General features: G+C 39.7%; 1 protein-coding gene across 4 annotated transcripts in view; it reads left to right on the forward strand.

Annotated features, from left to right (window-relative positions):
* The first annotated feature begins 19915 nt into the window (after positions 1–19915).
* The window catches only part of CCDC150 (coiled-coil domain containing 150), a 91597-nt gene continuing 84141 nt past the window's right edge, over positions 19916–27371 (forward strand). For 3 of the 4 annotated variants that reach the window (XM_027563395.1, XM_027563411.1, XM_027563420.1), the window contains exon 1: positions 19916–19989. In XM_027563395.1, the coding sequence (XP_027419196.1) occupies positions 19933–19989 (57 nt within the window). In that variant the 5' untranslated portion in view covers positions 19916–19932. Of the gene's footprint in view, positions 19990–25220; positions 25471–27371 lie in introns of those variants that run through there. The other variant, XM_027563401.1, reaches the window with a different exon arrangement.

Raw genomic sequence — 27371 nt, forward strand, 5'->3', positions numbered from 1 at the left:
TGACTGATCTCCTTTAGGATAGACTGGTTGGATCTCCTTGTAGTCCAAGGGACTCTCAAGAGTCTTCTCCAACACCACAGTTCAAAAGCATCAATTCTTCAGCACTCAGCTTTCTTTATAGTCCAACTCTCACATACATACATGACCACTGGAAAAACCATAGCCTTGACTAGACGGACCTTTGTTGACAGAGTAATGTCTTGGCTTTTTAATATCAGGACATTCAAATTTACTCATTCTTATTGATGTCTGCTTAGCATGAATATACTGTACTTAGTTAACCACTGTCCTGTTAATGATTACTGTAGGGTAAATCGTGGATTTCAATTCTTCATTATCCTATAGTACGTCACACATCTTAACCATGGCTTCGTGGTGTGGTCTTGGTATGATTTCTTGTGTCTTGGCTTTAGGCTTGGCTTGGCTATGTTACTTGCTTTGACCATTAGGATATCATCAGGTATGACATAAGCAGAGACTTGAAATGTGCTTGTGTAATTGGGCTTCCCCTCTTGTTCTTCTGTCATGCCCAAGAAGAGCATGTCCCCAGCTAGTCACTCCTCGCCTTTTGCCTGGGACCCAGAAGGGGACACATGGAGCAGAACTTTCCCAGACAATCTGTAAACATTGCAAGTGTGAAAATAAATGCTTGGCTTTATGACACTAAGGCTTCTCTGCTGGCTTGGACAGTAAAGAATTCACCTGTAATGTAGGAGACACAAGTTTGATCCCTGGGTCATGAAGAGAATGGCTATCCACTCCAGTGTTCTTGCCTGGAGAATTCCATGGACAGAGAAGCCTGGTGGGGTACAGTCTATGGGGTTGCAAAGAGTTGGAAACAATCTAATGACTAACACTTTCACTTTTGTGACACTGAGTTTCCGAATGGTTTTATTTGATGGTATTACTGTGGTGATAGCATTCTTATAGGATGGTTATTTAGGCTTATTCCAAATTTTATTATTTAAAAATTTACAATTAATATCTAGCACTTTACACATATCTCACAACTTTTAGCCAGATTCCCAGAAGTATAACTGCTAGGTCAAATAGTATTTTTGATGCTGAATAATTCTGATGGTGATAAATGTTAATAGTTGTTGAACATTTTCTACATTCCAGAATCCAAATTGGTCACATGTGTCAAAAACTGTAAAGGATCTTGGATTTTACCCTACTTTCAAGCTAGCAAGTTATCCTGCCACAATTTCATGGATGCTGGCAGACACACAAGACACCTGGGTAAGAGACAAAGGACTTTGTTACTCAGGACACAGTAAGCAGCATAAAGACCAGCAAATTTGCCTTAGTTCCCTTTTTCTCAAAGTACCAGAGGGGCCTCATTGCACCTGGGGTGGATTTGTTACAGGAGGGGATCCCTGAGCTTAGGGAATCCAAGCCTTTTATAAAGGATGGTAAGCAAGCCTTCCCCTTGCTCTAGAGGCAGACCCTATCTCTTTTTTTACCCTAGAAAAATATTCTTGAAAAGATAGTTCAGAGAAAGGGCAGTCAGTGCTTTTCCTCACAAACCATATAGAAATGTGAGAGATCTATGGACAATTGTCTCCTGAAGGTATTATTAACTTACTTAACCCTCTCTACTTGACAAATAATGGAAGCAAAAGCACAGAGAATCTAGTAACTTTCCCAAGATCATATAGCTAGAGAGTCAGGCATTAGAAAAAAAAAATCAGGTAAATTGGTTAATATTTCTAGGATAAAGATAGATTTATGGTTAAGAAAAACTTCAATATTGTAATTTAAGAATAAGGAATATATGAACTTAATTTCATTACCATATTAAATATCAGTCAGTTCAGTTGCTCAGTTGTGTCCAACTCTTTATGACCCCATGGACTGTTGCACGCCAAGCTTCCCTGTCCATCACCAACTCCAAGAGCTTGCTCAAACTCATGTTCATCGAGTCAGTGATGCCATCCAACCATCTTATCCTGTGTCATCCCCTTCTCCTCCTGCCTTCAATCTTTCCCAGTATCAGGGTCTTCTCCAGTGAGTCAGTTCTTCACATCAGGTGGTCAAAGTATTGGAGTTTCAGCTTCAGCATCAGTCCTTCCAATGAATATTCAGGACTGATTTCCTTTAGGATGGACTGGTTGGATCTCCTTGCAGTCCAAGGGACTTTCAAGAGTCTTCTCCAACATCACAGTTCAAAAGCATCAATTCTTCGGCTCTCAGCTTTCTTTATAGTCCAACTCTCACATCCATACATGACTACTGGAAAAACCGTAGCTTTGACTACATGGACCTTTGTTGGTAAAGTAATGTCTCTGCTTTTTAATATGCTGTCTAGGTTAGTCATAGCTTTTCTTCTAAGGAGCAAGCGTCTTTTAATTTCATGGCTGCAGTCACCATCTGTAGTGATTTTGGAGCCCCCCACAAATAAAGTCTTTCACCATTTCAGTCTTTGACATATTAAGCTGTTGAGTTTATATAAGAAAAGTTATATCTTCATAGCACTCTATCTAGAGAGAGTGTTTCTCATGTACACTTATCTTAAGAAATCAGGATACTTTCCAGGAAGAGGGTAACAGGGTTAGAAAACGAAACCAGCCAAACTGTCAAAGGTTTCAAGAGATACTACAGACTTCAGAGCTAATACAGAAGCTTGATTTTATCATTAGAATGTTTGATCAAATTTATTACCTTTGTGGGTCTTCAGTATCAATCGTTATGGGAGAAACAAGGAAAAAAGGAGTATGAATATGTATTTTTCTATTTGTTGAGTGGCAGAGGAGGAACTGTTTTGCTTTTTTATATAATCTTATTAAACATTTTATGAAGATTTAGCCTTTTACCATTTGATCATTGTTTTACCAAGATATCCAAGTGATACCTTTATATCTATTTGAATGTTTTTAGTAGAATGTATATATTTATATTTTGTAGGGATAATCATTATTGTAAGAAGGTACCATCTTTGTCCAAATAAAATTATGAGAGGTCTATAAAGAAATCACATAACTTTAGAAATAAAAGAAAAGATTCTGAGAAATAAGATCTGTAAGTTTGTTGTTTAGAATTCAATGTCTGGGTAAAACATTATTTTGATTTCCACTTTTTTCACCCACCTGAAATTTCCTATATTTTAGATGAGACACATTCCTGTTGTAATGTGATCTGTAACTTATTCCAGAGCTCTGTGTTTTGAAGGACTGAGTTAGTTTTTGATTATTAAAAATAGAAGCATTCTTATTACTTACAGGAAACGTACCTGAATTCATTACTTACATTTAATTTATCAGTACCTGAATTCATTACTTACATTTAATTTATCAAATCAGATCTCTAAGAACCTTTTTTCATTCCATAAATACAAATATTATTCTATTCATATGATTTATTGATTCATGGAACTCAAGGATACACTGAATATACAATAACGCATCTAAATTTCAGAAACAACAGAACTAAGGTCCTGGTTGCAGTTGTAACATTTCACCCATGAAATTCTAAACAACGACTTTATAAATTTATTTTTCATCAGTTTTCCCATTATTATATAGTTTCTTTTGACCAAAAATTTTGTTGGAAAACTCCGTATACTGGAGATATACATCCAGAACTATGTGTGAAGATGGAAATCCCCACAGTAATCATGGAGATGAGGCACAGGTTTTGAGGAAAAGGAACAGAGCTGAGGAAATTCCTCTGCAGGACCTCAATGATGTCCTCAAGATGTCTCTTTCTTTCCTCCTGCTTTTCCACAGCAAGTTGCAGTTCATTCTTTCTTCATATGTAAGATGCTTCAAATAAATAAAAAACACAGGCAAAGATAAATATAAATGATAAGATACAAATAATAAATAAGAACAATCCAACCAAGTCAAAGATGATTATATTTATATCACCAAACCTGGTGGCACAAGTGGTAAAGAAACCGCCTGTCAATGAAGGAGACATAAGAGACATGGGTTCTATCCTTTGGTAGGGAAGATCTCCTGGAGGAGGGCATAGCAACCCACTCCAGTTTCCTTGCTTGGAGAATCCCATGCACAGAGGAGCCTGGAGGGCTACAGCCCACAGTGTCACAAAGTGTCGGACACAACTGAAGTGACTTAGCACACAGCCCACAAAGCTGCAGGTTAAGAATACAGAGCAAACTAATTAATCATTCATTTTTGATACATTTGCTGCAGACTTTAGAGTTGGATGTATAATGATGACCCCATTTTCTCCAATGAAACTCAGGTAATTACCAATGCTTACTGATCAACTGATTCATTTATTTATTCAACAGCATATGTTGAGCTCTTATTATATGCCAGGAATTATGCCAGGTATTTAAAGAGATATATTTACTTTAGTTTTAATGGGTTATACACTTATGATCTAAAATAAAAATAAAACTAACAGGTATATACTGTAAAGTTTTATTCCCACAGAGGTTCTCAACTACCACTTTCCCCATATCTCATATCCTATAGGTAGGGTGATCATACACCCTGGTTTTTCTGCAACGTTTCCAGTTTGTGCATTCTGTCTTGATTTAGTTATTAATAGTGTCCCCCTTTACTCTTGAAAATGTTCTGGTTTAAATAATAAACATGAGAGGAAAAAATTGATAAATTTGAAAACAGAAAATCAATAGAGAAAATCAATGAAACCAAAAGCTAGCTCTTCATAAAAACAGTCAATAAAATTGATAAAACTCTAGCCATACTGACCAAGAAAACAAAGAGAGAAGATAAAAATGACCAATATTAGGAGTGAAAGAGGAACTATCATAACAGATCACCATAGAGAATAAAAGGATAATAAAGGAAGACTATAAAAACTCTGTGCCCATAAATCAACTACTTAGATAAAAGGGTTCAATCATTAAGAGACAAAAACTACTTAAACTCACTAAAAAAAAAAAAAAAAAAAGAAAAGGAAAGAAAACCCACTGCAATACAAAAAAAAAAAAAGTCCTCTAACTATCAAAGAAACTGAATTTGTAGTTAAAAACTTTTGAAAAGAAAACTCCAGGCCCAGATGTGCCACTGACAAGTTTCAAAAAACATTTAAGGAAGAAATAATATTAATATTCCAAACAATTGCTTTTAAAAAATGTATGAGAAAACACTTCTCATGCATTTTATGTGGCTAGGATTATCCTAATATCACAACCAAACACATTATAATACAATAAAAATAAGGCCAGTGTCCCCCCACAGACACAAAAATACTCAATAAATAAACTACTACCAAGAAGAAGTGGCACATATATACAATGGAATATTAGCCATAAAAAGAATAAAATAATGCCATTTGCAGCAACATGGGTGGATCTAGAGATTATCATACTAAGTAAAAAAAGTCAGACAAAGACAAATATCATATGCTATCATTTACATGTGAAAATTTAAAAAAATGATACAAATGAATTTATTTACAAAACAAAAGGAGACTCACAGACTTAGAAAATAACCTCATGAGTACCAAAGGTGAGAGGCACAAATTAGGAGGTTGGGATTAACATATGTATACTACTATATATAAAATACGTAATTAACAAGGACTTATTCTATAGCACAGAGAATTCTATTATTCTGCAACAACCTATATGGGAAAATAATCTGAGAAAGAACAGGTATATGTATATGCATAACTGAATCACTTTGCTATACACCTGAAACTGCTGCTGCTGCTGCTGCTGCTAAGTCGCGTCAGTCGTGTCCGACTCTGAGCCACCCCATAGACGGCAGCCCACCAGGCTCCCCCGTCCCTGGGATTCTCCAGGCAAGAACACTGGAGTGGGTTGCCATTGCCTTCTCCAATGCAGGAAAGTGAAAAGTGAAAGTGACGTCGCTCAGTTGTGTCCGACTCTTAGCGACCCCATGGACTGCAGCCCACCAGGCTCCCCCGTCACTGGGATTCTCCAGGCAAGAACGCTGGAGTGAGTTGCCATTTCCTTCTCCAGCAAATCTAATCTAGGCATACATAAAAAGGATAATACAGAATGACCAAGTTGGGCTTATCCTAGGAATTCAAGGTTGATTCAACTTTTGAAAAACCAATATAATTCACCAGAGTACCAGACTAAAGAAGGAAAAAAATCGTGATTATCTCAATAGCATTTGACATAATTAAACATCTCTTCAAAGTCAAAACCTCTCAACAAACTAGAAATGGAAGAAAAACTCCTTAACCTGATAAAGGACAACTACAAAGAAACCCAAAACTAATATTGAACATAATGGGAACAAGGCAAAGATAATCTCATTTTACTACCCCTACTCAACATCACAGTGAATGTCCTAACCATTATAATAAGGTGAGAAAAATAATTTCAGATTATAAGGGGGGAAAGTACTCTATTTGCAGATGACAGGATTCTGTATATGGAAAATCCCAAGAAATATGCTCCCAAAAGTCCCTAAAACTACTAAGTGAATTTAGCAAAGTCACAAGATAAGAGATCAAAATACAAAAATCAATTACATTTCTATAAATTGACTTTGATTTATAATTTTAAAATACAATATTATTTATAATAGCACCAAAAATGAAAACATAGATATAAACATAACATACTATGTATAAGATCTACTTGCTGAAAATTATAAAATGCTGAGTAAGGAAATGGCAACCCACTCCAGTATTCCTACCTGGAGAATCCCCATGGACAGAAGTGCTTGGCAGGCTACAGTCCATGGGGTTGCAAAGAGTCGGACACAACTGAGCGACTAAGCACAAGCACAAATAAGACCTAAATAAGTAGAGAGATATATAATGTTCATGGATTGAACTCACTCAATCATTACATTCACTCACTCATTACACTCAATAATGTTAATACTAAATTCTCTCCAATTTGATATAAATATTCAGTGTATTCCCAGTCAAAATCTTAGCAGAACTTTCTGTAGGTATCAACATGTTGATTTTTAAGTTTCTACAGAAAGGCAAAAGAATTAGAGTAGCCAAAATATTTGAAAAATTAGAACAAAGTTGGAGGACTACACTTCCTGATTTCAAGAAATACTATAAACCACACTGGTCAAAAACAGTGTAGCACTAGAAGAAAGGATGGATAATCTTTCCAAGCACAGTGTTAGAATAAGCAAAACAAAATACGTAAAACCCCAGAATCTATATCTCACACCTTGTTATTTTAAAGGTCTAAATAGATCATAGATCTAAAGGTAAAACATAGCATGACACAACTTCTAGAAGAAATAATAAGAAAAAAGTCTGCATGATCCAAAGTTAAGCAAGAAATTTTTCTGAATGACACTTAAAGCATAATCCATAACAGAAAAAAAAAAAAAAAAAACCCTGATTAAGTTGAATTCTATTAAAAGTAAGAACTTTTGCTCTGCAAAACACCATTCAGAGAATGAAAAGAAAGCGGCAGACAAGGAGAAAATGTTGTCAAATCACATTTGATGTGTAGCTAAAAAAAAAATCATCAGAGAAAAAAATCCACTTCATTTTAATTTTTGTTTGTTTGTTTGTTTTATTTTGGGGGGAGGCTTCCCAGGTGGCGCTAGTGGTAAAGAATCCACTTGCTAGTGCAAGAGACATAAGGAGACGTGAAAAACCCATTCCATTTTTTAAATGGGCAGTAGGTATAAACAGACTCATTATTATAAAAGATACATTCATGTCAAATAAGCATATGAAAATATGTTCAACATCCCTAGTCACTGAGGAGTTGTGAATTAAGCCCCAAAATATCACTAAACACCTACTAGAATGGTCAAAGGGGAGAAAAAAATTCTGATACTATCAAGCATGGATAAGGATGAGAAGCAACTGGGAATGCCATACACTGTGGATGCATATTTAAGATGGTGGAGCCACTATCAAAAGCAATTTGGCAGCTTCTCCCAAATGTAAACATATAGCTACTATATAATCCAGCAATCCCAATTTTATGTATTTATCCAAGAGAAATAAAAAAATTATTTTTACACAAAAACTTCTATGCAAATATTTATAGCTGCTTTATTAACAACCCTCCTCCCGGCCAACTGGAAATAACTGAGATGGCCTTCAACCAGTGAATGAATCAGCAAACTGTAATATACACACTCAGTGGAACACTAGTCAGCTACAAAAATTAATTATTGATTCATGCAATAATATCCGTGGATAAATCTTAAATGCATTTGCTAAATAAAATCCGTCAGATCCAAAAGGGTATGACTCCATTAATATGACATTTTGAAAAAGAAAATTTATGGATATGGAAAACATGTCAGTGGTTGCCAGAGGCTGGGAGGTGGGGGAAGGGATTCACTATAAAGGAGCAGCATGATAGAATTTTGAGGGTGAGGATATTTCTGTATACAACTGTGGTGGGAGAGAGAAGACTCTGTCAAAATTCTTTGAACTGTACACCACAAAGAGTACATTTTACCATATGTAAATTAAATAAAATAACATGGATTTGGATAGAACACAAGTTGGAATGCAGACTGGGACACATACATCTAACTATATTACAAATACATCAAATAGCCATCCTGAAGCAGGTGGAGAAGAAAGGGTTGACTCTGGAAAGTGGTATTTGGACTCGGTAGTATAAGGCTACCAAGGCTTTCCCTGGTGGCTTAGAGGTTAAAGTGTCTGCCCGCAATGCGGGAGACCAGAGTTCGATCCCTGGGTTGGGAAGATTCCCTGAAGAAGGAAATGGCAACCCACTCCAGTATTCTAGCCTGGAGAATCCCATAGAGGGAAGAGCCTGGTAGGATACAGTCCACGGGGTTGCAAAGAGTCTGACACGACTGAGTTACTTCACTTTCACTTTCAGTATAAGGCTAAAGGCAAAAAGAACTGTGCCCAAGCAACATGCTCTAACTTTAAATATGTTTCTTATCTGGTTTGGATTTGCAATTTTTAAAACTGCTTTACATGTGTACTAGGGTTGAACAAACAAGTAGATAAATTGTAGAAAATGAGAGCCAGGTTTTTTACAGTCACAGAAAGAAGTTAAAAGAAAGTGTCAAAAGTTATAATAAATTGTGGTGCTGGATTTGAGTGGCAATATCACTATGAACTCATGTTCTATTTATATATCCATGCAGTTATATACATGTAAAATATATATATGGGCTTCCCTGGTGGTTCAGTGGTAAAGAATGAAGGAGACTCAGGTTCGATCCCTGGGTTAGGAAGATGCCCTGGAGAAGGAAATGGCAATTCTTGCCTGGGAAATCCCATGGACAGAGGAGCCTGGAAGACTACAGTCCATGGGGTTGCAAAGAGTCAGACATGACTTAACAACTAAAGAATAACAACATATTACATACAGACACACACACACACATATATATACACAAGTAGACACAGAAATATAGATAGGTATGCAGATGACACCACCCTTATGGCAGAAAGTGAAGAGGAACTAGAAAGCCTCTTGATGAAAGTGAAAGAGGAGAATGAAAAAGCTGGCTTAAAGCTCAACATTCAAAAAATGAAGATCATGGCATCTGGTCCCATCACTTCATGGCAAATAGATGGGGAAACAGTGGAAACAATGTCAGACTTTATTTTTTTGGGCTCCAAAATCACTGCAGATGGTGATTGCTTCCATGAAATTAAAAGACGCTTACTCCTTGAAAGGAAAGTTATGACCAACCTAGATAGCATATTGAAAAGCAGAGACATTACTTTGCCAACAAAGGTCCGTCTAGTCAAGGCTATGGTTTTTCCAGTGGTCATGTATGGATGTGAGAGTTGGACTGTGAAGAAAGCTGAGTGCCGAAGAATTGATGCTTTTGAACTGTGGTGTTGGAGAAGACTCTTGAGAGTCCCTTGGACTGCAAGGAGATCCAACCAGTCCATTCTAAAGGAGATCAGTGTTCTTTGGAAGGAATGATGCTAAAGCTGAAACTCCAGTACTTTGGCCACCTCATGCCAAGAGTTGACTCATTGGAAAAGACTCTGATGCTGGGAGGGATTGAGGGCAGGGGGAGAAGGGGACGACAGAGGATGAGGTGGCTGGATGACATCACCGACTAGATGGACATGAGTTTGAGTGAACTCCAGGAGATGGTGATGGACAGGGAGGCCTGGTGTGCTGCAATTGATGGGGTCGAAAAGAGTCCGACATGACTGAGTGACTGAACTAACTGATTAATATATTCATGGGGTGGTATCTATATGTATATTATCTATTTCTACCTTCGGAGAGGAACTAGAGGCAGTGATAGCCAGCATTCAGATTTTAAATACCATTCTTTAATTTAAAAAAAGAAAGAAAGTAGGCTCCTTGCTGAAGTGATTGAATCCAGAGATGAGCCATGAAAATACAAGATGAGCCTGGAAATTTTGCAATGATAGACAGTAGAAAATTGCTTAGGAAGAAAAAAAGGAAAGACACAGAATCTCCTTAATGGTCTCTGAATGACCAAAGCTGGAACAATTTCAGCAATAAAAGAATGATTTAATTTAGTTTAGTTTAGTTTAGTTCAGTCACTCAGTCGTGTCCAACTCTTTGCAACACCATGGACTGCAGCAGGCTTCCATGTCCATTACCAACTTCCGAAGCTTGCTCAAACTTGTGTCCATTGAGTCAGTGATGCCATCCAACCATCTCATCCTCTGTTGTTCCCTTCTCCTCCTGCCTTCAATCTTTCCCAGCATAAGGGTCTTTTCCAATGAGTCACTTTGCATCAGGTGGCCAAAGTATTGGAGTTTCATCTTCAGCATCAGTCCTCAAATGAATATTCAGGATTGACTTCCTTTAGGACTGACGGGTGTGATCTCCTTGCAGTCCAAGGGACTCTCAAAAGTCTTCTTCCACATCACAGTCCAAAAGCACTCAGCTCACTCAACTCACAGTTCTTCAGCACTCAGCTTTCTTTATGGTCCAACTCTCACATCCATGCATGACTACTGGAGAAACCAGAGCTTTGACTACATGGATTTTTGTCTGCAAAGTAATGTCTCTGCTTTTTCATATGCTGTCTAGGCTGGTCATAGCTTTTCTCCCAAGGAGCAAACATCTTTTAATTTCATGGCTGTGGTCACCATCTACAGTGATTTTGGAGCCCAAGAAAATAAAGTCTGTCATTGTTTCCCCTTCTACTTGCCCTGCAATGATGGGACTGGATGCCATGATCTTAGCTTTTTGAATGTTAAGTTTTAAGCCAGCTTTTTCACTCTCCTCTTTCACTTTCATCAAGAGGAGCTTTAGTTCCTCCTCACTTTCTACCATAAGTGTGGTGTCATCTGTGTATCTGAGGTTATTGATACTTCTCCCGGCAATCTTGATTCCCACTTATGCTTCATCCAGCCTGGGATTTTGCATGATGTACTCTGCATATAAGTTAAATAAGCAAGGTAACAATATTCAGCCTTGATGTACTCTGTTCCCATTTGGAGCCAGTCTGTTGTTCCATGTCCAGTTCTAACTGTTGCCTCTTGACTTGCATACAGATTTTTCAGGAGGCAGATAAGGTGTTCTGGTGTTCCCATCTCTTGAAGAATTTTCCACAGTTTGTTGTGATCCACACAGTCAAGGCTTTGGTGTAGTCAATTAAGGAGTATATGTTTTTCTTCAACTCTCTTGCTTTTTCGATGATTCAACGGATGTTGGCAATTTGATCTCTTGTTCCTCTGCCTTTTCTAAATCCATCTTGAACATCTGGAAGTTCATGGTACACATACTGTTGATGCCTGGCTTGGAGAATTTTGAGCATTACTTTGCTAGCGTGTGAAATGAGTGCAATTGTGCAGTAGCTTGAGCATTCTTTGGCATTGCCCTTCTTTGGGATTGGAATGAAAACTGACCTTTTCCAGTCCTGTGGCCACTGCTGAGTTTTCCAAATTTTCTGGCATATTGAGTGCAGCATTTTCACAGCATCATCTTTTAGGATTTGAAATAGCTCAACTGGAATCCCATCACCTTCACTAACTTTGTTTGTAATGATGCTTCCTAAGGCCCACTAGACTTTGCATTCCAGGATGTCTGGCTCTAGGTGAGTGATCACACCACTGTGGTTATCTGGATCATGAAGATGTTTTTTGTATAGTTCTTCTGTGTATTCTTGCCACCTCTTCTTAGTATTTTTTGCTTCTGTTTGGTCCATACCATTTCTGTCCTTTATTGTGCCTATGTTTGCATGAAATGTTCCCTTGGTATCTCTAATTTTTTTAAGAGATATCTAGTATTCCCATTCTATTGTTTTCCTCTATTTTTTTGCATTGATCACCTAGGAAGGCTTTCTTATCTCTCCTTGATATTCTTTGGAACTCTGCATTTAGATGCTTATATCTTTCCTGTTCTCCTTTACCTTTAACTTCTCGTCTTTTCTCAGCTATTGTAAGGCCTCCTCAGACAACCATTTTTCCTTTTTGCATTTTTTTTTTCCCTTGGGGATGGTCTTGATCAATGTCTCCTGTACAATGTCACTAACCTCCATCCATAGTTCTTCAGGCATTCTATCAGATCTAATCCCTTGAATCTATTTGTCACTTCCACTGTATAGTTGTAAGGGATTTGATTTAGGTCATACCTGAATGGTCTTGTGGTTTTCCCCACTTTTTTCAATTTAATTCTGAATTTGGCAATAAGGAGTTCATGATCTGACCCACAGTCAGGTCCTGGTCTTATTTTTGCTGACTGCATAGAACTTCTCCATCTTTGACTGAAAAGAATAAAATCAGTCTGATTTTGGTATTGACTATCTAGTGATGTCCATGTGTAGAGTCTTCTCTTGTGTTGTTGGAAGAGGGTGTTTGCTATGACCAGTGAGTTCACTTGGCAAATCTCTGTTAGCCTTTTCCCTATGTGTAGAGTCTTCTCTTGTGTTGTTGGAAGAGGGTGTTTGCTATGACCAGTGAGTTCTCTTGGCAAAACTCTGTTAGCCTTTTCCCTGCTTCATTTTGTACTCCAAGCCCAAACTTGCCCGTTACTCCAGGTATCTTTTAACTTTCTACTTTTGCATTCCAGTCCCCTATGATGAAAAGGACATCTTATTTGGGTGCTAGTTCTAGAAGGTCTTGTAGGTCCTCATAGAAACATTTAACTTCAGCTTCTTCAGCATTACTGGTTGGGGCATAGACTTGGATTACTGTGATATTGAATGGTTTGCTTTGGGAACAAACAGAGATCACTCTGTCATTTTTGAGATTGTACCCAAATATTACATTTCAGATTCTCCTGTTGACTATAAGGGATACTTCATTTCTTCTAAGTGATTCTTGTCCACAGTAGTAGATATAATGGTCATCTGAATTAAATTTGGCCATTTGGGTCCATTTTAGTTCACTGATTCCTAAAATGTCGATGTTCACTCTTGCAATCTCCTGTTTGACCACTTCCAGTTTACCTTGATTCATGGATCTCACATTCCAGGTCCCTATGCAACATTGCTCTTTACAGCATTGGACTTTGTTTCCATAGCCAGTCACATCCGCAACTGGGCGTTGTTTTCGCTTTGGCTCTGCCTCTTCTTTCTGGAGTTATTTCTCCACTGATTTCCAGTAGCATATTGGGCACCTACTGACCTGGGGAGTTCATCTTTCAGTGTCCTATCTTTTTGCCTTTTCATAGTATTCATGGGGGAGAATATTGGATCCCACCAAAGAAAGATACTCCATGTCTGAGGACAAAGGAGAAACCCCAGCAAGACAGTAGGAGGGGCGAAATCATGTTTAGAATCAAATCCTATACGTATGAGAGATGCTTGGAGGGCTCAAACAAAACCTTGAGTGCACCAGGACCCAGAGACTAAGCCAGACCTGTGTTTGAGTCTCCTGCAGTGGCCTGCTACAGGGGCAGGGGCTCTGGGTGCAGCTGCCATTAACCTCACCATAGAGCCACCAAGCAGACGACCCATAAACTGCAGAACAATTATAGCAAAGAAATTCTTGCACTGTTAAGAAAGTTCTAGGACCCACAACAGATTTCCCAACCTGGGGATCTGGCAAAGGGACTGAGAATCCCTAGGGAATTTGACTTTGGAGGCCAGTGGCATTTGACTACAGAACTTACACAGGACTGGGGAAACAGACTCTTGGAGAACATGAACAAAAACCATGTGTGCACCAGGACCCAAGAGAAAGGAGCAGTGACCCCACAGGCCCAGACTTGCCTGTGAGTGTCCAAGAGTCTCCGGCAGAGGTGTAGGCTTGCAGTGGCCTGCTGCAGGGTCAGAGGCACTGAGTGTGGCACTGTGTGCATGGGAACTTTTGAAGGAGTTTGCCATTATCTTCATTACCTCCACCATAGTTTGGTCTCAGGTCAAACAACAGGGAGGAACCAGAGCCCCGCCCATCAACAGAAAATTGGATTAAGGATTTACTGAGCATGGCCCCGCCCATCAGAACCATTTTCCCCCACAGGCAGTCCCTCCCATCAGGAAACTTCCACAAGCCTCTTATTCTTATCCATCAGAGGGCATACAGAATGAAAACCACAACCACAGAAAACTAATCAAACTGATCACATGGAACACAGCCTTGTCTAACTCAGTGAAACTATAAGCCATGCAGTGTAGGGCCACCCAAGACGGATAGGTCATGGTGGAGTGTTCTGACAAAACGTGGTCCACTGGAGAAGGGAATGGCAAACCACTTCAGTATTCTTGCCTTGAGAACCCCATGAACAGTATGAAAAGGCAAAAAGAATGATAGTATTGAATTATAGGGTTTCCCAGGTGGCTCAGTGGTAAAGAAGCTGCCTGCCAATACAGGAGATACAAGAAATGTGGGTTCGATCCCTGAGTTGGGAAGATCACTGGAAGTAGGAAATGGCAACCCACTCCAGTATTCTTATTTGAAATATTCCATGGAGAGAGGAACCTGGCAAGCTGCAGTCAAAGGGGTTGTAAAGTGTCCAACATGACTGAGCATGGCATACATAAGCACCCCACCCCCACAGTACTGAATTATAACCCAAAGAATAAAATAAATATCCATAAGCTCATACTGATATAAATAACTGAATAAATAAATAAATGGCAGAAAACATAGAACTCTTCTCTACACAAGAATTCCAAATAAGAAATGAGGAAAGAGAAAGCTACCATTAAGACAGCATAAAAGCTAAATCAGTTCAATTCAGTGGGTGAAAGTTTGAGAAGAAACAGGACATTTGCATAGCCTCAAAGTATCTCTCCGCAAATCCTTATTAGTTACAGAGAGGAACACAGGAAGATTAGTGGAGAAATCTAACTGACTTCACCTTAAGAAAGTGATGAACAACAGTAATAAGACAGATGTATCATATATCTCCAAATATGAGGCATCAAGAAGTATACAGTATCACTTCTGTGGTATTCTTTCCAAACTGCATAACCTCAATCTAGCCATGAAAAATCATGACAAACCCAAACTGAGGGACATTTTACAAAATAACTGACCAAGTAGTCTTCAAGACCCCAAGGTCAGGAAAGGCAAAGATCAAGGAAAGAGACAGGACAAGTAAACACAGAATAGGATCCTGGATTATATCCTGACACAGAGAAAAAGACATTTGTGGGCAAACTCATGTTTGATGAAATCCAGATGAAGTTTGTTGTTTGGTTAATTGTATTGTACTGGTATTAATTTCTCAGTTTTGATCATTGTGCCATGATCACATAAGATATTAATAGTAGTGGAAGCTGGGTGAAGGGTATATAGGAGCTCTACATACTGTTTTTGCAACTCTTCTGTGAATCTAAAGTTACCTGATAATACAAATTTTGTAAAAATTATCTTGGTTGGGATGAAAAATTTTAGTCACTTTTATGGATTCCTTATGTATTCTCTCAGTACTTATTTACACATATATAAAATTTTTATCCCCTCTGTTATCCCATAACACCTTGTTTTTTTCACTGAATGTGTACCTTGGAGACTTTCCTTGTAAGTACATATATATTTTCTTTTCCAGTTTTTTTATTATCAATAAAATTTTAAACATAGAGAAAACGGGTAAACATATACCATCACCTCTATTTCCTCATTTTTTAATAAATGTGTGGTATCCCATTGTGTGGAGTTAACTCATGTATATGTCATCTCATAGTTAGATGTTGAAATCTCTGTCTTGATCTACTATTGTCAGAATGGAGTAGAAAATGAGTCAGAGATGGAATCAAATTGAAAAGCATGGGCTTTGAAACCAGATAGATCCAAGCCCAAATAACCATTCTGTCACTGTCTGTATGGCTCTAGGCAATCTCACTTCCTCAAATCTCAATTGCCTTATCAGTAAAATGGGAATATAACTACTACATCTTAAACTTACAGTTAGGATCATGTGAGGCAACATACATGTGAGCCTTACATATCCATGAGTTCCACATCAGCAGATTCAACCAACCTCAGATAAAAGGTTTTTTTTGGGGAAAAAAAAAATTCCTGTAAGTTACAAAAAGTAAAACTTGAATTTGCTGCAGAGAGCAACTATTTACATAAACTTTACACTATTTTAGGTATTACAAGTAATCTAGAGATGATTTAAAGTATAGGGAGGATGTGCATAGTTTATATGCAAATATTATTCTATTTAATATAAGGGACTTGAGCATCCTTGGATTTTGATATCCTGGGGGTGGGGGACTCCTGGGAACAATACCCTGCAGATGAGGAGGGATGACTGTATTTAAAACATCCAATTCAAAAGATATTCAATAGATCATACTGTTATTTTGATTCAATTGGAAAATTTCAGAAATAACTGGCAGCTGATTTAAGTCAACTTCAAAAACACCCATGTTTCTTCCGTCTGTTGATTATGTCATCCTATTAATACCAACGGAGAAGGCAATGGCACCCCACTCCAGTACTTTTGCCTGGAAAATCCCATGGATGGAGGAGCCTGGCAGGCTGCAGTCCATGGGGTCTCGAAGAGTCGGACACGACTGAGCGACTTCACTTTCACTTTTCACTTTCATGCATTGGAGAAGGAAATGGCAACTCACTCCAGTGTTCTTGCCTGGAGAATCCCAGGGACAGGGGAGCCTCGTGGGCTGTCGTCTATGGGGTCGCACAGAGTCGGACATGACTAAAGTGACTTAGCAGCAGCATTAATACCAAGAGAACTCTTATTTTAGGAAATGTAAAACAGAGCTCCAGCAACATCTCCATAACCTTGACTTTATTCTTAAATTGGATCAACAACAATGTGAAAATCTACTTGACCCCACAATTTAGTTGTTAAAGCTAGGTGACAGAGACCTTGTAAGAAGCACTGCTACCCTAAATTGATTCAACTAACAGATTTATATATTCAACTCTGGGCTGATCACCAGTTCATTAAAAAGTCAGAGAATACTCCACATTTTAATCTCTATGGGTGAGTCATGTCTGACTCTTTGCAACCCTATGGGCTGTAGCCCTCCAGGCTCCTCTATCCATGGGATTCTCCAGGCAAGAATACTGGAGTGGGTTGCCATATCCTCCTCCAGGGGATCTTACAGACCCAGAGAAAATCTTTTATGTCTCCTGCACTGGCAGGCGAGTTCTTCACCACTAGCGCCACCTGGGAAGCTCTTTAATCTTTAATAAACGTGAAGCCAATACTTCATCAGACTGACCATAGAAGGTGAAGAATCAGTTAGTGAATTTGCCATTCTCATTCCTCCATAGTACCACCAACATATGAAAACTTTAATTTTGTGTATATGTTTGCATTTCTTTGTCCACAGAGTACATTTCCAACTCTAAGGGGAAGTGGTTGCAGATAACTTTGCTGCCTTTTGCATAATTGGAATGTGAAATCATTCCCAGGTGAGGAAAAAAGCAGATGCCTTTTCCTGGCCTACAAATAGAATATATAAACAGTCAGGAGAGTGTAGAAGCATTCTGTCTGAAGTAGCGTTAAAAATTTATTCATTAATTCATTCACTAAACAAGGATGTACCAAGCTTCTACTGTCTGTGAGGCACTGTGCTCACTGTTGAAAATTTAAAAATCAAAATGAGGAGAACAAAGGTCTTGCCCTTGAGTAACTTACAGCCCAATCCAGGGGAGGTAAGACACACAGACAATTATAACACTGTGAAATAAATACTTTGAGAGGGAATAGAATGCCTTTACAAAAGAGGTAAATCTTTACATTTGCCTTGAGTTCACCAGAGTGAGGGCATTCCTGGCAGAGCAAGCAGACCCTGCAAGGGCAAAGACATGCCTGTAGGCTTGAATTCAAGGTTCCATTAGGGAATCAGGTGCATATGAGGCTTGTGGATGAGCCTGAAGCTTTTAGCAGTTTGGGCTTCATACTTCTCAATGGAAAACGACAAGTTTAAGTGGGAGCTATTAAATGCTTTTAAGCAAAAGACTAAGACAATCACGTTACTTTCTCAAAAGATCATTTTTGTAATCATATGAAAGATGCTTTGGGAAGAATGATTGTAAACCCAGTTAGAACACTATTATAGTACTGTGATGAGAGAGAAAGTGGTCCTCACGGAATCCCTAGGATTTCCATGGCTGAAAAGACTTTACTTATTGAATGAGGCCAACAAGTATGAAAACTATTGAGTTAGCCAAAAGATGTTACAAAATACCCAGATGAACCTTTTGGCTAACCCAGTATTTATCATTTGAAATCAAGAGGGAAATCAGGAAAAAAATCAATAGGTTTAGGCACTTGGAAAAAAAGTCTTTTAATATAACAAATTCTCAGGTGTCCAGAAACTGGTTCTCTTATCAGATGAACTAGTTTATTGAAGACTTCAGATTCTTTTCTCTAACTTTGTAATTGCTCAAGTTTTTATATGGTTTGCCAGATGGTAGTCAGAGGGAAATAAATTAAAAACACTAAATTTAAACAATTTGGCTCCCTCGCTACTGCTTAATATGGAGATTCAAGGAGAAGGTGAAAATTCTCATTACACTGAAATGTGCAGATTATCTGTGTTGTGCATACATATACCCCTTACTTCCACGCATAAATCAGAGGTCACTGCAAGAGAAAACGTAGGAGAAAATGACTCTGTATTGACGCTCTAAAATACTCTCCCGCTTTTCATATTAAAAGCTTTATATGGTCCCTTCACTTGAATAATATATGAGGTGCTCATCTCTTTCATCGGATGGGTTTACAGTTTGATGAATATGTCTTACAGCTGTGGTTTGATGGACATTCATCTCACGCGGGGCTCAGCTATCTAAGAACATCGAGATCAGTTCAGCCCAGCCACTCGCTAGGCAAATGAGGACTCATCTCGGATCCGACTGCATTCATTTGACGGCGAAAGTTAATTCTCAGCTGCAACCCCAGGGAAACTAGAAGAATGGATTAATTGCCCTTGCGCTGGTAAAAGGTGTTCTGCCCAGCTACTTAAAGCAAAATCGCATTGTCTTTTCACTGTAGAAGACATTGTTAAGTTTGAATTCCCACTCTTAAAACTCAGAAACGACTGAAGTTTTATTCTCAACGCTCTCTCTCGTTGAGAAATACCTACTAATCTGTACACAAGGCAAGAGACAAGAGAGCGGATCCCCCCGGGGTTTTACTCTCGGTCTGGCCATCATGATCAAGGATGAAGAGAGACTTTGTTTTTTTCTTTATTGGGAAAAATGTTTGAGCTCGGTTTTACCATTTTTTTATATTCATTTAAAAAATCTTATTTTCCTATTCAGCAAAATTTGATACTTTCCGTCTTTCTAAAAACATTTTCTTTTCTTGGACTCTGGTCTGCTGTGGGGTGTCAAATGATCCAAAAGCACACGCTCACGGGAAGGAAAAGCTTAATTAACTCTGCAAAGCTGGCGCCGTAGGACCTCCGGGAGCTGAGTGGGCGGAAACTACCTATCCCTGCGTGCCTGGCTCGCGAGCACAATGGAGCCCTGTCGTCATCCGGGTCACGGGGCTGTGCGTTCCGTGCGCGCCGCTGGATTCCGGCTTGGATCCCGCCCGGGGCGGAGGGCCCTGTAGGGCCGGGAAAACTGCGATTCCCGGCATGCCCTGCCACGGGTGCGCCTGCGTACCGGAGCTACTGCGCCGGGGAGCGGGTAGGTATAAAGTGGAGTCTTAGTTCCATGGAAACCAACCTGCCTGCTGCCGGACAGAGCCGCGGGCGGCAGAAGGACTGTGGGGTGAGGCTGCGGGGCCCTGGGAGGTGCGGGGTCCGCGGAGGCGAGTCGGTGCCTCAGATAAGGCCCCCGTCGTCTCTCATGCCGCCCTCTCTCCTCGCTGGCGGAGTTTAGTCTCGCCCTCTAGACCTCAGGACCCTGGGGTTTATGGCACTTCTGCACTGGATTCGGTTGAAAACCGTTTAGGAGCGAGGTTTGCATTGACCTGGCTCCAGCGAGGGAAGGATAGCCACCAGAGAGGGTCTGCCGATAAACCCCAGTACAACTTTTCTTTACATGTTAAGTTGGCGTTATAGGTTCCTGGGAAAACCATTTCGACGTTAATTATTTCTTAGTTTTGCCACCTGTTATCTTACTTCGCTTGCTTGTTAGCTACTAATTATGTTGGAACAACTTAATTTTTTGCTCAACTATCCCCATTTGCTATCCTCTATATCCCATGTACTGTCCGGCTCTGGAGATAGAAGTGGTTAAGAATCTGACCTTAGGTGAAGCTCGAGTTAATCAGACTTGAAAGTCTCACAGTCATCTTGGAGCGCCCAGGGTTAGGTCTTTGAATCTTTTCTGTACTCTTGTTATCCAGTCTCCACGGCTTTAAAAGCCATGTCTATATTGACAACTTCAAAATGTATATTCCTATTCCACCTTTCTCTGCTGACTCCATATCTACAAGTTCAGGCATGTATTGGGCATCTTTCCTGTTTTAAATTTAACATTTCCAAAACAACTCTTGATCTTTACCCCGAAACTTGTTCTTCCTAATAGACTTTCATTGTCTCAATTAATGACAACACCCTCCTTTCATTGCTTCCTTTCCCATCTAATCTATAAGCCAAACTTGTCTTGAAAATATGTCTGGACACTGACCTCTTCTTACTTCTTACTGTTCCGTTGTTTAGCACCCTGGTCTAGCCCTCGGCATCTCCCCTGGATTATTGTAGTTGCTTTTCAGTAGGTTTTCCTACTTCTGTTGTCTTTCTGCCATCTTTCTGTTGTCTTGGCTACCATCTAGGCAGAGTGATCCAGTTAAAAGTTAAGTTAGATCCCAGCACTTCTCCATTCTAAACCTCCGAGTGCTCTGAGAATAAAGGCAGACTTTTACAATAGCCTCTAAGTCACTGTGTAACACAGTCCCTCTCACCTCATCTCCCAGTATTCTGTCCTTCACTTGGTCCTCCCCAGTCAAACTGACCTCCTTACTGTTGCAGACCCATCAGACATTCTGACTTAAGGTCTTTGCACTATATTCATTTTTTCTGGACTTTTCTGTCCCCAGATAGCCACATTCACTCCTGCACCTCCTTTACAGGTCTTTCCTTAAATAACATCTCAGCGAGGCTTTCTTTGACCACTTTGTTTAAAACGACAGTCTGTACCACAGCCTCCATCCCATCCTCTTTCCAGCTTTTTCATCATTGTACTTACCACAAATGAACAAACTGAACATTTTACTTATTTCTTCAAATGGAATATAAGTTCCAGGAGAGCAAGGAGTTTGTCTCTCTAGATCATTGCTGTATTCCTTGGTGTCAAAACAGTTTCTGGTTCGTGGTGGGCATTCAGGAAATGCTTGTTAAACATATGAGTTAATGAAGACAATATTACTGACCGAATTATTTTTTAGTGATTGTGATAAGCAACACTGAGTCCCTGGCCTGTTTTTGGAACCAACAGCACATAGTTGTAGTTATTGCCACGTATAAGAATGGAGCTCATGTCTGCAAAAGCAAATGTTGCCTTTTCAGAATCACCTGACTTACTAGATATTGCTTATGACATTTGTCTTATTCAAGCCATGCTTTCAGTGAGGTAACCTGAGCTTTTTGAAAATACTTTCCCTAAACATAAGGACAGAACTGTATTAACTTGATAATGACATATTTATGAAAGTAATTGTGAATTAACTTTTTTAAAAATAAAAGTTTATATCTTAGTATTTTTATTATTGTTGCTATCAGACTTTGCCGGGGTCCAGCCCTGGCTGATCCAGGGAGTTCAAAGCAGGGACGGCGTCGGCGAGGATCAGGATACAATAGCTTCAATTAGATATTAATTAGAGATGTAAAGAGTAATAGAATGAGGATAGCTCAGTAGGAAAATTCAGTGGAGAAAAGAGGCTGAATAGCTCGGTTTATGCGGGAAACCAATAAAGCTTCAAGACAAGAAGCTTGCACTACTTACGTAGTCTGCAGGCGTCCTTCTGTTCTCCCGAAGGAGAGGAGACACTGAGGCCTCCCCGGTCGGATCTTAGAAGCCCAGGCATAATTAGTAAGCATGGCGGGTTCCGTGTTCCAGATGGAGACTTAGCCCGAGTTTGAGAGAGAGAGCGACATGGGGAGACCAATATTTCGAGAATCTGATCCCAATTCTTTATTTTCCATGGTCTACTTTTATACACTGAGATGTTATGCAAAAGTCACGCGGGGTCAGCAGTCCTGACTTTTATCAAAGTCAGGTGCTTCATACAAATGTATACAGAGGTCTTAGGGTTGTTACATCATCTTCTGGCCAGGGGGCCTGCTGACAATTTATGACCCTCTCCTTGTGACAGCGGTCAGTCAACCAGGACACTTATTTCTCCAGGGGTGATTATTCATAAAACAGACGCCACCCAAATAAAGTTACATTCCTATAGGGTGAGGGTGTAGTGAATTTTAATTAAGGAAAGAATTTACTTAGCCTAAGGTCTAACGTGATTAATACCAAAGGTTAATACTTATTTCTTCTATATATTCATTAATGTATGTAAGGGCAGGGAATGTGGAGCAACAAACATTGGCTCAACAAATGAAAAACCCTTCACCAATACAATTTCTAATCAGCCCACTATACTTACACTTACGGTTTTCTAACTTTTCTAAGGAACCTGTTTTTAGAAGGTTTAAAGCATCTCGTGCCTCTCACGGTTGGGAGGCTGTGAGCAATCACATGTGGCCGGACAAGCCTGTCAGGCAGGCTAGAGAACCTTCAGAGGAGTTTGTAGGTTAAAACACTCTTATCAGGCCCAGGAGTTTTTATTAACTGGAGCTCTAAGTTAACTCATCCGAAAGAGGTGGTGGGGGACAGCCCCCCGTAAAGTCAGAGGTGTAGGTGAGAGCACAAAGTAGTAAAGTAGGCAGGCTCTGATTATGGGGGTAGATGCTTGAGGATTTCCAGGGGGACTCCTGAGGCTCGATCCCGCCTTTGCCTATGTCAAGCCTCCTTCCTCGTGACCTTTGCCACGAGCGGAGTGCCTCCTGCCGGCTCCCTGTAAGACTTCAGGACTTAGGATCAAGGCTGCATTCAATTATGTTTACTCCTTTTCAGAAATAGCATAGCACAGATATGTTCAAGCTATATAGTCTCTTTGTTAGAATATTAGCAATTAAAGCTCTTTTCTTGTAAGAGAAGTTATGGCTTCTATCCCCTTATGTTAAAGAGTTGAAAGTCTATTATAACTTAATAACTTACAGAATTGCAAGTCTACTGAATATAAGGTCATAAAGTCCTGGCCACTGGCCTCCAAGTAGCCTGTGGATTGTGTATGAGGGCATGGTATTTCTGTTGCCTTTGGTTGGACCCGCCCGATAAGGGAGGACAGGCAGGGGTAGGAGTATCTGCAGTGAAAGTGAGAGTCTCCCCTGACTCTAAACCTCAGCTCAACAGATTCACTTGATCTCAAGTCCTTCCTTTACTCTTACTCTAATAGGCTCTCAGGGACTTCTTGGTGGATGTTAAGGCTGTCTTTGCTGTTACTACTGGGCCATCATTGCTGCTTTGTTTCTGAGGATTCTCCTGACCTTAACATTGTTTGTTTCTGCATGTGGAGAGGGGATGGGGAAGAAGAATTTTCAGCTAACCCTGAGACCTGTTTGTAATAAATCCTCCAAGGGATAATTGGCTTGTTTAGTTTTTGAATCAACCTCTTAAATGACCTGAACCTCAGTGATAGAGAATATTTTGGGGACAATGCAGTATATTTCACAAAAAAACTAGATCCCCTGCACACCATCAGTTGGTGGCCCAGGCATCTTGATCTCTGCTTCATTAGGATGAGTTTTCTATAAACCTCCTGTCCCTCAGAGGCTGGGGGCCAAGTTTATTCTTCCTTTTTGTTTAAGAGTACTTTTTTCTCTCCAGAAGCCTGAGAAACTCCAGGATAGTTCAGGTTCAGTTGGGTGTGAGCGATGATGCCAATCAAATTCTTACCTAAATGTATATAGACTTTTCTCTTTCCTAAGCAAATGAAGCAACTTGAGTTGTTTTTCATCTTGTTTTTTTTGGCTGAATGCATGCACACCCTGTAAAGTAATGTAATGCATTACTTTAATGCGTTTTGTACATACTGTGGCTACCTTGAGGAAATAGCAGCAAAACTATGACATTTCAATAATTACATGAAAAAATTTGAAGTAGAAATCTACATCCTACTAAAAATAGATGAGGAACTCCTAGTTTATTTTCTGTATTTTTTTTTCCAAAAATGAACTTTTATATTTGTGTTAGTATTTCTGTCTGACTTCTTTTAATCAGACAGTCCTTTTTATTATAACTAGCTCCCTCGGCATAACAAGTTGCCCCCAAAATTGCCCTTCCCTCCCAGCTCAGGCACTGCTTGTCATTTCCTTTATCTCCTCCTCCTCCTCATTTCTCTACCAACTATTACCTGGGACTACTCTGTATCCCAGGAATGCTGTTGTTACAAGAAACAGGAAAAAATGACTAACGAAAGTTTATCTTTCTCACATATGCAAAGTTCGGAGGTTACTAGTTTTAAATGTCCGGAGAAGGCAATGGCACCCCACTCCAGTACTCTTGCCTGGAAAATCCCATGGACGGAGGAGCCTGGTAGGCTGCAGTCCATGGGGTCGCTAAGAGTCAGACATGACTGAGCGACTTCACTTTCACTTTTTACTTTCATGCATTGGAGAAGGAAATGGGAACCCACTCCAGTATTCTTGCCTGGAGAATCCCAGGGACAGAGGAGCCTAATGGGCTGCCGTCTATGGGCCTGCACACAGTTGAACACGACTGAAGCGACTTAGCAGCAGCAGCAGTTTTAAATGTTAGGTTAATCTGAGCTACTGTGGCCTTTTCCATGTTCTAAGATGCAGGTGATCCCTGACTCTGTTTATATTTAACAGTGAGGCACTGCATGGCTGACTTTTCTAAGAGCCTTCAGAGCTCTGGGCATCACCCAGGAGGAGGAAAGGACTGGTGCCATCATTTCTGTTCTTTTTATCAGGAAAAAAACATCTTCCCAGAAGCTTCTTGAAAACTGCCTAAAGCCTCACTGGCCAGGATATGTCACATGGATGTGCCAGCTATAAGGGAGGGTGGAGATGTGAACTTTTCAACTTCTTTTGGAGAGAGAGGACAAAGGAGCCAGCTGTCTATCGCAAACCAGATTAAACACCCTTTTCTTACTTTTTCTCACAGCCCTTGGCCTGGTTTATTCTGTGTTGGCAGTAGCCAGACAGCAGGTGAAAGAACGTGGACTGAAGGGTAAATCCGTGTTGTGTTTTTCGTTGCTGCTCCTCCATTTTCTCCCCACCCACTACTATTGGTGGTTCCCCCAACCCTGGCCCTAGGTTCATGGCAGAAGAACCAGTCCTAGGGTTTGTCTTGTGGTTCTTCTATTACCTGAGGAACACTGTCCTTGCTCTTGTGGTAACCTGAGCAGGAATCTCGAAATACGGCTTTTTCCCAGAAATGTAGATGAACCTCACTTCACATCTTTGTGTATCCAGAGACTCCACTGATACCTGCCTGTACTTTTGTCTTTCCCTTTAAGAATGCATTGAAAACATAAAAGCTTCTTTATGCCATATCCTTAAGCTGATTGTTAACAGAAAGTCTGTTAAAGAATTCAGAAAGGTTATGTGTGTAAGAAACGCATTATGTTTTATAGAGGAGCACAAAGGAGTGAAATCTTGATCAGAAGCATAAAATAAGACTAAAAAGAAAATTTGTACACTTTGACCTTTATCATTCCATTTCCCTTAGCCCCTGGCAACCACCATTCTATTCTGTTTCTATGAAATTGGATTTTTTTTTTTTGGTTTGGTGTTTGGATTCCATATATGAGTGATATCACACACTTTTCTTTTCCTCTGTCCAGCTTAGTTCACTTAGCACATGCCCTCCAGATTCATCCTGCAAATGGCAGGATGGCCTCTCATGTAGCTGAATAACATCATAAATCACATCTTTATTCATCTACTGATGAATTGTTCCATATCTTGGCTGTTCTAAATACTGGTACAGTGAACATGGAAATGCAGATACCTCTTTAAGATACTAATTTTATTTCCTTCAGATATTTACCCAAGAGTAGGATTACTGGATCTTCTGGTAGTTCATTTTTAATTTTTTAAGGAATCTCCATACTGTTTTCCATTATGTCTGTACCAGTTTACATTCCCACCAACAGTGCATAAAATTCCCTTTTCTTCACATCTGTGCCAATGTTTGTTGTCTTTTGTTTTTTAAAAAATAGCCATTCTAACAGATGTGAGTTGACTCATTGGAAAAGACTCTGATGCTGGGAGGGATTGGGGGCAGGAGGAGAAGGGGACGACAGAGGATGAGTTGGCTGGATGGCATCACCGACTCGATGGATGTGAGTTTGAGTGAACTCCGGGAGATGGTGATGGACAGGGGGGCCTGGCGTGCTTTGATTCATGGGGTCGCAAGGAGTCAGACACGACTGAGCGACTGAACTGAACAGACGTGAGCTGCTATCTTGTGAGTTTGTTTCCCTGATGATTAGTGATGATGAGCATCATTTCATGTACCTGTTGGCCACCTGTAAACCTTCAATAGAAAAGTGTCTTTTCAGATCCTCTGCCCGTTTTTTAATTGGATTGTTTCTTGGCTACTCTGCTGTATGTGTTCTTTATATACTTTGGATATTAGCCTTTTAATATGGTTTGCAAATATTTTGTCCCATTCTGTAAGTTACCTTTTCAAATAAGAGGATCTAGTGTATAACATGGTGACTATAGTTAAAATGAGATTGTATACTTGACAGTTACTGTGAGAAGGTCTTTAAGCATTCTTGCCACAACAAAAAAGTTAGCTACATTAACTATACGAGGTTGTTAATTTTGTGGATGTAATTATTTTGATTTTGGTAAACATTCTGTAAAGTATATGTATATCAAATCACATGTACACTTTATATATATTCAATTTCATATTTGTCAACTATGATTTGAGCAAATACCAGGAGATAATGAAGGACAGAGGAGCCTGGCATGCTGCAGTCCATGGGAGTCACAGAGTTGGATGTGAGTTAGCAACTAAACAATAACGTTCCTCAATAAAGTGTTTTCCTTTTATTTAAGTAAAAAGAAATAGAAAAGACTTTCTCTGAGACCTGTAGGGGAAAGATAGAAGGTAAT

This window comes from Bos indicus x Bos taurus, chromosome 2, assembly GCF_003369695.1.
Source record: "Bos indicus x Bos taurus breed Angus x Brahman F1 hybrid chromosome 2, Bos_hybrid_MaternalHap_v2.0, whole genome shotgun sequence".
Taxonomy (NCBI): domain Eukaryota; kingdom Metazoa; phylum Chordata; class Mammalia; order Artiodactyla; family Bovidae; genus Bos; species Bos indicus x Bos taurus.